The sequence below is a fragment of the Anopheles ziemanni genome, chromosome 2 (genome assembly GCF_943734765.1).
Source record: "Anopheles ziemanni chromosome 2, idAnoZiCoDA_A2_x.2, whole genome shotgun sequence".
Taxonomy (NCBI): domain Eukaryota; kingdom Metazoa; phylum Arthropoda; class Insecta; order Diptera; family Culicidae; genus Anopheles; species Anopheles ziemanni.
The window spans coordinates 1,791,402-1,803,070 of NC_080705.1; the positions used below are offsets into that span (position 1 = coordinate 1,791,402).

The 11,669-nt window shown below is 48.3% G+C and overlaps 3 protein-coding genes across 4 annotated transcripts; 2 read left to right on the forward strand and 1 right to left on the reverse strand.

Annotated features, from left to right (window-relative positions):
- The first annotated feature begins 731 nt into the window (after positions 1–731).
- LOC131281426 (protein brunelleschi) lies at positions 732–5,327 on the forward strand. Its single transcript, XM_058310758.1, has 7 exons — positions 732–945; positions 1,013–3,986; positions 4,061–4,230; positions 4,272–4,301; positions 4,345–4,524; positions 4,597–4,804; positions 4,893–5,327. Exons 1-7 carry the CDS (start codon positions 753–755, stop codon positions 5,140–5,142), a joined length of 4,005 nt encoding a protein of 1,334 aa, XP_058166741.1. The 5' UTR covers positions 732–752; the 3' UTR covers positions 5,143–5,327.
- Positions 5,328–6,543: 1,216 nt separating this feature from the next.
- Positions 6,544–9,536, reverse strand: LOC131282202 (V-type proton ATPase subunit H). 2 transcript variants are annotated; one of them, XM_058311609.1, is made up of 8 exons: positions 9,401–9,536; positions 9,040–9,121; positions 8,574–8,967; positions 7,938–8,171; positions 7,515–7,649; positions 6,892–7,454; positions 6,703–6,816; positions 6,544–6,630 (listed from the first exon to the last, which is right to left on the reverse strand). In XM_058311609.1, exons 1-8 carry the CDS (start codon positions 9,447–9,449, stop codon positions 6,555–6,557), a joined length of 1,647 nt encoding a protein of 548 aa, XP_058167592.1. In that variant the 5' UTR covers positions 9,450–9,536; the 3' UTR covers positions 6,544–6,554. The 2 variants fall into 2 exon arrangements, with proteins under 2 accessions (XP_058167592.1, XP_058167594.1); XM_058311611.1 differs by lacking the exon at positions 7,938–8,171.
- Positions 9,537–9,869: 333 nt separating this feature from the next.
- Positions 9,870–10,821, forward strand: LOC131281290 (tRNA-splicing endonuclease subunit Sen2). The gene is made up of 2 exons (XM_058310567.1): positions 9,870–10,434; positions 10,498–10,821. The coding sequence occupies exons 1-2, from the start codon at positions 9,873–9,875 to the stop codon at positions 10,794–10,796; spliced, it is 861 nt and encodes a 286-aa protein (XP_058166550.1). The 5' UTR covers positions 9,870–9,872; the 3' UTR covers positions 10,797–10,821.
- Positions 10,822–11,669: the final 848 nt, after the last annotated feature.

Consider the following 11,669-nt stretch of genomic DNA (forward strand, 5'->3'; position numbering starts at 1 on the left):
GGCTTTTCAGTGTTTGGGCGATTTGCCGCTGCAGAAATGGAGGGATTCTAACTGATGGATAGTGTTGGCAGAATCGGGATTCGGAAGATTTGAAGATTCGATCCCTAGACGGATTCCAAAGATTCGAATCCCATCTGACAGATTCTAAAGATTCGATTCGATCAAGATGATGACATTTGTAGATAAAAATTACAGGAAAATCAATCCACAAATAAATTTGTTTTATGCAGAGAGAATTTTATCAGAAAAATAAATTTTGATAATAAAATTTCATGTGGGACCCCGTTTCTCAACGCCGTCACTGACTCAGCTGACTGATGACATCTGCACCGAAAGAGAGAGACGGAGAGATCTCAACAAATCGACGTTATCAAAACAGAAGATCCATCTATCCATCCAACTTTCCATTATTTTTAATTGTCCCATCGCAATGAGGATTTAATTGGCAGTGACCACAATCTTCGATCCAATATAAGAGGGATTTGCTTCCCCGCGTGAAAACAGCAACAATGTTTCCGTAAATGTTGTGACCAGGAGCGAAGTGTAGCCGTGGAAAGTGTTAAGATGAGGCTGTCGTATCAATCGACCAGTGGAAAGATGATGTGTCCTCTATCAGTGTACTGTTAGGAGGAAGGCGTATATCCCTCGAAGTGAGAGTTTTATGCGAATCGTGTGGATGGATGCACAGAAACGAGTAGAGACAAGCGAAAAAGGACCAAGTAGTGGGACGAGCGAGAGTAAATGAAGAATAAATGAGATCTTCCGTAAGTTACATGTTATCGCAAGGACCTGGAGATCCGATTATGGCGCACCTGGATTACGAGCAGCACCACTATCACCATGGGTGTTTGTTAATTTTGGTGCGAGGTATCGGTCCATCGAAGCCACGGTCTTTGCAGCGCGTTTTTGAACGTATTCAGCGTGTCAACAATGTGAAAATTCCTGGTAAGGTCGAACTAAAGGATGTAAGGAAGGACCAAACATAATGGTTAATGTGTCTCTAATTTTCTAGCCGATTCGTCGGGGGCCACGCGTGACATCTGGGTGCGCTACATTCGCGATCACCCGGTGGAAAACAATGACTGGGGAGACTTTCAGACCCATCGTCGTTTGCTTGGATTGATCACGGTGGGAAAGTTCGATACGCAGAGCGAGCTGAACGAGCTTTGTCGGGTGCACGAATCGCTCAAGGTGAAGTACACGCACACACTGTTCGATTCGCGCTGCCTGCTGTTCGGTCCAAGTACGGACGAGCTACAGAAGCTTCCTGGCTCGTCCTCCGCATCCGAGGAGGCTAAGGGCGTTGGCGTGGCGATCGAGAAATGCTTCCAAACGCCCAGCAATTTCAAAAGCCGGGCCTTTTTCTATCCCGAGAACGATTCGTGCAGCAATTTGGAAACCAAGATTTCAGAATTCATTACCTCCATCTACTACATACTGGAGCTGAAGCGGATGGAAAAGACGCGCGAGAAGCTCGAGAAGGCTCCGCTGTTGTTGGCTCCGTTTGAGAAGAAAGATTTCGTTGGGCTGGACCTGGAGAGTAGAAATAACAAGAAACGATGCATCGGGCGTATGACGAAACATCTCGGCGATCTGACGTTGCAGGCAGGCCTGGTTGCCGAGTCGTTGAACTTCTTTCACACCGCCAGTGAAACGCTACGTGCCATAAGCGACTCGCTCTGGTTGGGTGCCGCCAACGAAGGGCTGTGCGCGGCCTCCGCTATACTCCTGTACCCCAACTTTCGCTACACGATGTCCATCCAGCGGAACTCTAGTCTGCAGGAGAACTCTTCTTCTCCCCAGAGGTTCAACCTGGCCCGGAACCAGCTGTACACGGGGAGCTACAATGGCGACAGCTCGACATTAAAGCACAAAAAATCGGACATGGTCATTAACCTTAACTCGACCGATACGGCTTCGATTCTCACCACGGACAAGACGTCCGCCTCGTCCAACTCTTCGGCATCGTCGATCAGTTCCAGTCTATCCTCGGCATCCGGTGGTAGCGGGGCTAGCGGAAATTCCTCCTCGGACTCGGGGACCCCGATGAACAAGGGTAATGGTGCGGTGACACCAAAGTACCCGGCCAACATTTTGCAACCGGATGAAATCACCGTACGCTACCGAGACGCCATCATAAACTACAGCAAGTATCGGAACGCGGGCATCATAGAGACGGAAGCGGCTCTAAAGGCGGCCAGGATTTGCATCGAACAAGGCAAGAACCTCGACGTGGCCATGTTCCTGCAGAATGTGCTGTACATCAATCTGAACATGACCGAGCAGCAGCGGGTCCGACGGTTCGAGGTGTTGACCGACCTTTACCAAAAGATCGGCTACAACCGAAAGGCGGCCTTCTGCCAGCGGCTAGCGGCCTGGCGGCACGTAGCCCAAAGTAACAGCAACCCCGACTGGGGCCAGAGCTATCGGCTGATGCTGGAAAGTTTCTCCGGCCACAAGCTTTCCCTCGAGCCGAACGAGGTGCTGGAGAACAATATGGGCTGGCCAGTGCTGCAGATTGACCTGCTGCAGCAGCTCGTTGGAACGGCACGTCGTCTCGGGCAGTCGGCGCTAGCGACGCGACACATGACATTCCTCCTGCAGACCATGTGGAAGCACCTGACGCCGCAGGAGCAGAAAGATATGGCTCTGCAGCTGCAAAATCTTAGCTCGCAGTGTGAGGGTGCACCGGTACCGTTGGTGTTGGAGAACGGAATCGTGATTCCCCCGGCCAATCTGACCGATTTGCCCCGTTGCACGCAGTTGCTTGTGAAAGACCTTGCCCCACACCAGAAACCGGTCAAGATCATCGTGCATAAGGTGGACAGCGGGCCGTTTCTGTTTACTCCGATCCATTTCAGTTCGCTCGATCGGAGAGGCCAGGAGAAGGACGATCGTGTTATCGCCTTCAATTGGGTCCAGCATGACGTGTGCGAGGTGAACTTGACGCTCGTAAATCCGCTCCCGTTCGAGCTGCAGGTGACGGACATGCGTCTCCTCACAACTGGGGTTGTTTTCGAGGCGTTTCCTCAAACCGTCACCCTGCCCCCGAACGCTCCGACAAACGTGTCCCTTCACGGAACATCGATTGAGTGCGGGGAGCTCGAAGTACAGGGCTACAGTACGCACACGCTGGGAGTTAAATCCAACTGCCGCCTGAAGCATATGCAACATCGAAAGGACCGTCACTTGCCGCCGTGCTATCGGGTAAAGATAATCCCGGCACTGCCGAAGCTGGAAACGAAAACAAGCCTTCCGCAGACGGCAACGTTCAGTGGCATGCCGAATGCGGACTTTGTCACTACGTCGGCGAGTATTACGCTCTACAATGGCGAACGCGGCGAATGTACGATCACGCTGACCAACACGAGCAACATTGCGATCGAGTTCGTAGATGCGACTTTCCATTCCTCGCTGGAAGCGTCCCTTCAGGGGAGGATTTTCCAGCTGGATGTGGACGAGCTGAACCGCAAGCTACCGATTCAACCAAACGAATCGATCGACTTTAAGCTTGTGATCAATGGAGAGGCAGATTTTCTCGGAGCCCTCACGGCCGGCCCAGGCCAGATCGGCGGTTATGCGCACTCGAGCGGGAATCCAGATGGGATGAACAGCGCTGGACCGCAAAGTTTAACCGTTTCGCACGGCGGTGGACATGGTGGTCCCCAAATGGGGATGCTTTCGGGTGGCAGCGGCAATCCAAGCATACCGAGTCGGATTAGCTCTCCAACAATCCCACATCGGCGCAATGAACTGCTCACGTCCAGTTTCCGATCGTCTCACTCGGGCCACTCGTCGCTGGCCACACTGAGCGTCGGTATATCGACCGGACACGTGCCCCGACAGCTGGACGCTCAGCTACGCTTCAAATACTCCGGCGGCGAAGGCTTGCAGGAAGGTTACTGTCGACAGTGTGCAATCTCATTCAACGTCGAGCTGCTCCCGAGTGCCCAAATCACCAACTGGGATGTACTATCGGCGGAAATGTAAGACCACTAATGGGGGGAGAAGAAATTCTCTTTCTTATAATCGTTCCCTTTTTTGTGTTTCGACCCCACAGCCCATCACAATTCTATCTCGTGCTCGATGTGGTTAATCTAACAGCTCAGGAAATGTCCCTCAACTATACCTCCAACAAAACAATACTCATCGAGGCTAAGGAGAGCTGCCGGGTGCCGGTGCCGGTGCAGCGATGCCCGCTGGAGCGCATCTTTGCTGCGGTCGCCGAACATCAGCAGCAAAACCAGCACCTTCACCATTATCCTTCGCACCATCAGCAGACGCACTCGATCGGAAGTACCGTGACGGATCACCATTTGCCGAGCATTCTGAGTGGCGTCGGAGGAACCAGCACCAGCGATAGTGCCGATCTGACGGAGCGCGTCTGCTCGGAACACATCTCGGAGAACGTGAATCTAAAATGGTCCCTGCCCGGGATCGATTGTCATGGGACCGCTTCACTACGCGGAATCACACTCTCGCCAGCGATGCTCGATCTAGTGACCGTTCCTCCGCTTGAATGGGGTAAGATAGAAAGGGCGATGATTTACCTCGGACACGTCCTAATGTAAACACCAACGTTACTTCCCATTCCAGAGGTGAAAGTAGACGAGCAGGTTGTCGCGCCCCAGTCGGAGGTGACATGCGTTACCGGACAGTTTCTTAGCTTCAGTATTAGCATCTGCAACCTGTCGGCATCGGTACTGCATCAGGTGCAGCTGTCGGTGCAGTTCTACCAGGATTACCAGAACGGCGTACAGAACTATCGCCTCGAAACGCGCCTTACAATGTCCGGACCAAACCAGTAACTATCACGCTTCCTCGCATTGGCGATCGTCTGATCATTTTCCTGATACACATTTTGCTGTGCATTCTGTACTCCCTCTTTGTAGCGTACTAATTCCCTCGCTGAACAAAGACGAAAAAGCGTTCCACAAGTGTTCGGTACTTTTCTTCACACCGGGCCGGTTTAAGGCGGACATCCAGTGTCGATCGCTGAGCTCCACTCAACAGCAGCAGCAGCACCAGCAGCGTGGAGATGACGCTGCACCGACGGCGGTAGTCCCTCCCGGGTCCGACAGTGCTTCGCACGTTTGGCGGTTTATTCCTCCGATCGAAATAACTGTCGCTGATCAGCAGTAGGACGACGAGCCCCTCGAACGGGCGTGATTCACTTCGAGAACAATAATGGAAAAAACACAGGACATTGCTTATGGTGCAAATGGTGGAGGGAAGGGGGTGGGATCCTAGCCCGCTATTCATGAACTTTGGCTTCAACACTACAATCTGTACCTTCAAGAAATAGAGTTTGCAAGAATGGCGATGCTGCAACTGAGAAAGGCAAAAAAGAGGCACGCAAAAAAACGCATATATCGTTTAGTCTATTCGTTTTGCGATCATGATAATTATTACTGCTGCAATACGCAATTACATGTTCGAAACGCATCGACACCTACTCAGCGGAAAGTGGGGGAGAGGGTCCGGGGTTTAAGCGGGTGGGGTTGAATTATTCAGATATTGAACCAGAGATATTGGCAGAAATTAAATCTATCGAAAGCAATATAAAGAGAAGTTACTATTCTAGGCAAAAGGCTACTATTAAACCGCAACCGAATCGCCAAGAATCAGTGGATCTTGATCGGACTACACTAAAATGCATGCAGCACACGCGGCTTTGTGATGGTCGACGCGCGTTCTTAGATTCGAAAGTAGATCTATCCGATTTACCACTGGCTGGCAAATAAAAATAAATCCAACGGACAAACAGTAGGCCATTGGGTACATCACTTTGGCAACGGTTCCAACGGAGGCGCGAATAACTATTATAGTCGTTACTCGGTGTGAGACGTTTATAGCGGCTCAGTTAATTTTCCTTTTTTTTTATCTTTACTTTTTGTTACAGAAAAATGTGAATGTTATTTATGAAAAGCGAAATAAAAAGCTGGAAATCAAGTTGAATTTGTTGTTTAGTTTCACACGCGAGTTTGGAGGATCGTTTGGGGTATGTTTTATTTACGATCGATCGGCTTTCGGTTATTACACATCTATCCGTAGTACGACGTCCCAGACGGCACTTGCTCTATGTATGTTGCACTTTTAATGACAAATTTATCTTAACACTATACCACCGGGGTGGAAACGTTCCACCGATGGGTTAAAAGAAGAAGAAACAATAGAATGCTAACAACAAAACACTTTGAGTAATAATAATTCATCAGAGAAATAGTTTTGGGGGAATAAAATGTTATAAAACTAGCAACATCGTTTAAACGCTCTAGTCCTTGCGCGCACTTTTAATGGACTCGATGTTGATCGCAAAACCCACGGGACGCACGGAAGCGAATACTTTATTTACACACGGACACGGATCTACTACAGGAGTGTGGCAATGAATATTGTGCCACCAGAATTGTTTCATATCGCCCTCTTGACTACACTTGTTTGTTTCTGCTAATGCTTGCTTATCGTTCCGCAAGTATGGAATGCATTAAATCCTTGCTACACTGTGCACTGCTGTCCGATTGTAAGTTACTGAACATGATTTTTTTTTCAATTTAGGCCTTGCCACTGATGGGCGCAGTACCCTGGGTCTTCTCAGTTTCCTTTTCCAGCTGTTTGCCAAGGTACTCCCTGTGGGGAAAAGAAAGTGTGATGTCAAAAGCTTCTGGTATTTTTGGAAGAAAAACCGAATCGTTTGCTTACCAGTTGTGGACCATCAGTTTCTGCACGGCAAGCAGCGCTTCGTAGCGCACGTTCGGGTCTTCGTGAGCCAACAGCTGCATCACCAGCTGTTTTCCTCCCAGTTGCTCAATAACGCTAGAAGAACGGATAAACGGGTTCGTTTAATCATTAGCTCACAGGTCATGTGAGATGTGAGAAACGGGCACCTACTGCTTGCCTCGCGGATAGTGACGGACGTATTCTCCGATGTCGTAGCTGGCCACCGACAGCACCAGCGGGTCCTTCGAGGTCTCCAGCAGGTGCACAAGAATGCGCAATAGCTCGTAGTTCTTCTCGTTCAAACGCTGCGCATTTTCACGCCAGAACTTGGCCGACTTGTGCACCGGAGACCACTCCAGACGTGCGCTCTTCACCTCGGTGGCGTACTCATCGAACGAGCTCAAGTCCTGCACCGAATTCTGCAGCTTCTCGGTCAGGAACTCGACATCACCCGTGATGTCCTCGTCATCGAAGCGGCGCTGCTCCAGGATGGTCAACTGCTTCATCACCTTGCACTGCACCATGGCGATGCAGTGTTCCTTCGCGACCTGCGAATCTTCCGGCTTCTCGATCAAGTTGCGGAACACGGCGAGGATGATGCGCGTCACCTTCTCCTTGGCGCAGTCGCTCAGGATGTCGGCCAAGATGGGGATCACGTTGAACTTGTTCATCTTTTCCGCCAGCAGCGGGTTGAAGGTAAGCACCCACAGGCAAAACACCAGCTGGTATTGAACCTAAAATAACAAAAAGCCAATTTAAATGTTGGTCACTCCCGTTCAGCAGGTGGTTCATACCTGGAAGTTCACTCTGGACGAAAGGATGCTAATCAGCGTGCTGATTCCATCGACGGTGACGAAAGCGAAACGATACTCATCCACACGCAGCATCATTTGCAGGCAACGGCCAACCGATTGGATGTATTCGTTGTTCTTTGGGAACAAAAACAAAGATTAGTGCGTTTCGCGTTTGAGCATTTTGTTTCGTGGCACAATGAAAGTGGCGTGGAATGGTGTAGGAGGACACATATGACGAAACACAGAGATGGCCAAGTGATAAGTTGTTAGGCATGAGTTGCTAGAGATGTGTACGTTAAGTAACCGTGACTAGTTCTAGTTTGTTGTATGCTTCGGTTTTCGACGCAACGCCAATTTGAAGAATTCATAGGTGGAGTCATGAGGCGGTGCATTGCGATGGGTTTCATCATCGTATCAGACTACCGTTAGCGTCACATGAAGATCGCGATTTTCGCCGGAAGAACCTGTCCGTGGATCGTCGATTGCGCTGGATATTTCGCGGTAACGCTCCGCAATCTGGTGATGGTGGCTGTTCGCGTGATGATGCGCCTCTCCGTGATGGGTATGGTGCCCATGCCCGTGGTGGCCATGGGAGGCAGCTGGCTCGGCCAGTCTCTTCTTTTCTGCCTCCTCCATTTCATGCAATAATTTTTGAGCCTTCATTTGTGTTACCCGCAGTTGGTGTTGGTTTTTGGTTTTAAATTGTAAAATAATATTTTAATTATCAGGGGGTTTTAGAGGTCCTTATTACTTATCCAAGCAACCACACAGTATTGTAACCAATCACACGCATCAAAGCAACCCTACATCTGTTAGCACAATCGTAATGTAGAGTGTCCTTTGCGGATTTGTTAATAACGTCTTCCAGACGATCGTATAAGCATCCATTCTTGTCAACATTTTAGTAGATGGTGTTTTAGATAATGGTTCTCTCATAAACGCGCAATTCAACGTACAACGAAGGAACGTTAGTAGATATTATCTAACATCTCATGCCGAACATAAAATAAAGGAAACCCATAAAGCTACTTTTCACAGCACCATGCACACCATACTTACGGCGACGGTCAGCTGATCCTTCAACCATTGCAGATAGAAGTGCAGATCCGATTTGGGCATCTGCTCCTGACCCCAGCAGGCCAACTTGCCAACGACCCGGGACGCCATGTTCACGATGAAACCGTCCTGACGGTTGAGCAGGTTCAGGAACGGTGCCCACACGCTTTCCTTCTTCTTGTTGGCGTAATCGTGGAAGATCTGCACACGCGAGCGATCCTCCTGCAGGAGATCGTCGATCAGTACCAGAATGTACTGGATTGTCTGATCCTTCGACACGTGCGACAGCATGTTCAGCAGTGTTTTGGCGCACTGTGTTGGATTGTCCTGCAGGTACTTCTTGTCCTTGTCCAGCGAGCTGACACAAGAGTAATCCTCCTGCGAAATCATCTGCGACCTATGGGGGTGGGATAGGGATGCATTTAGATCCGCTGTTTGATGTAGTCATGTTTTGCCCAATCATTCTTACTGCATGTACGACGACCAGTTCGGCTTGTTTTGACGAATGTCCCCGGCCTGTTGCTGCAAGACGCTCGTGGCAGCAATCATATCTGAACGAAAAACAAAAAGAAAGACGTCACGTGATGGGGACTCAAATCAACTTAGGTAATCGAAAGTGCAATGGCACGGAGCACAAGTACAATATGTTGCCTTTTTGGCGAAATAAATGTTATTTGCACAAAGTACCAACAATCCATTTCACTTCCTTTACGCATTAATCCACACGAAAGGATATATAACGTATCGATTGGATTCATGGTTTGTGAAAGGGATTCGATACGAGCTAGTACGAGTATCCAAATCGCTTCACATTTCTCCGGATTATTTACCGATCTTATCGTCCGGAAGCGACGACATTATGTCCTGAACATCAGCCATCTCTCCTAGTAGGGTTATCGGATTGCTCGAGGGATGAAAACGGATAGAATCGAAAGATTTTACGGACTGTCCACCAAAGTACACTCCACTTCACTGCGAAGATGAAAAACCTCCGTCATATGACTACAAAATAGAAGGTAGAGAAGAAGAGGTATAGGGACAGAGATAGATACACGGAATGACAGCTGTCAGAATGAGATACACCTTCAAACTCCTTGGTCGCAAGAGAACTGTCAAATAGCATGTCGGCTCTAAACAAACACATGAAATTGTAAATAAACATGCTGGAGTGATATTTGGATAATTTATACGATTTTGATAAGAGTTTTAAGTGCGGTATGTTTGGTTTTACTTGTTTTTATTGTAGAATGTTGTGTTACATATATGATGCTTCAGTTTTAGCTCTAGATGCAACGACCTGCTATGGGGACGAAAGGAAACTTGTTCGTGCACAATCTGAGACCAAAGAACTACATTCCGCCGGCTTTATCACAGACGCTTCCATTGCCAGTACACGATGGAAATCCTGCGGACTCTAGAATAATAGACGCTTTATTCACTGGCTTCTCAGTATACGTGATGGATCCGGTATCCATTCGAGAACTATGTTTGAATGGCGGCTTCGGACAGGGAATGCTGTCCAGGGTATTCCCGGCATGCTTGACGGCCCCACGTGAAACATACCACAAGAACAAAAGGAAACACCACGAATCGAACACGAATGCCACGTGTTCAGGTAGTGAACATCCGGCGAATACTACGGTTGAGCCACTCTGTTTATTTCTAGAAGAAGCTTTCTTTTTGATGCACCAATTGAACATGTTAAAGCTGCAGAGCCTGGATGATGAACCGATCGGTGTCGCAGAGGCGTTCCAAAAGTTTCAGAACGCCAACAAACGATTCTTCGCTGGATATTGTGCCTATTTGTATCTGAAGTCGAAAAACTGGATCATCAAAAGCGGATTGAAATTTGGTGGTGATTTCGGTAATACATTTCACAACATGCATGTTGAACAAGTAATTTTTAAAAATTGAATTTTAATTTCAGTGATCTATGTAAAAGGGCCACAGTTTAACCATGCTTCCTACATTGTGTTGATACAGGAAATGCAGGAAGGGAAACAGCTGGGAAATTATACCATGAATGGTTTGGATTTCCAAGGCTTCAATCGGATTGCGGAAACGACAGCAAAGGATATTCTGTTTCTAGAAGTACACTACCCAGCCTCACTAGACCTCGCCAGTAGTGTAGACTGTCTGGCAAGGATAAAAGAAGTGGAAATAGGTGAGACATTCACAAAACATCATAACTTCATAGGTGCAAGAAATCAAATCAAAAATAAATAGCGGTTGTCACAATATTTCCTCCCACTAACCGTATCTTTGCCAACATAGTATGTTTGAATTCTTTTTACAAAATGGTCAGTTGTAAGAAGCTTGAAACAACTTCACGGCTTACATTTTACACCTTGTTTTTCTTAAGATCGTGTTTCTAAGCATGCCTATATTGGGATGATCTCTATTTCATGGTGGTCCAGTCTCAGACCGAGGAGAAAAGATAAAACAAATAATCGCCATTGCTGACGTTGGGTTGAGCCTCATTAGAATTGAGACGAATTTGATCCTCGAAGCGTTACTGCCCGCGCGTCGATTCGTCTAGAGGTGAAATTAATATGCTTGATTAATGTATGCATACATTTACGTCTATTTATCGGCGGGCCTCACTGTCCGTACGCGCTGAAGGTGGAGTTTTGTCCATCAATTCGTCGATCAGAAGCGGAAAAGATCGACAGCTCTTGATAGACCGGTGAATAGATTTGCGTGGAAATGCTACCAGCTACCAGGGAAGGAAGGTTGCCGGGGAATGAGGAGGAGGAATATGTCTAATGAAGGAAATTAGCTCCCCTTCTACTATCGTAGAGAGGGGGATTCTGGAGGCGCAACGCTTGCGTACGTAAATGCGAAGGGCTCGCGATCGTTGTGAGTGGATTAATATGCGCTTGAAATGCACACTTATCCCCACGCACGCGGGTCCAGCCGGCAGGTACTTGACACAGCCACACGAAGTAGTGAGAGATTTATAGATACTAACCAATTTGTCACCCGAGGTTTAGTTTTTCTTGTGCCTTCTCGTGTCCGCATCGAACGCACGAGTCTGCGAGTTGGTGCGTTTCGGATGGTGGTGGTGGGGGGATGGGTGTATTTGATTTATGTAATTAG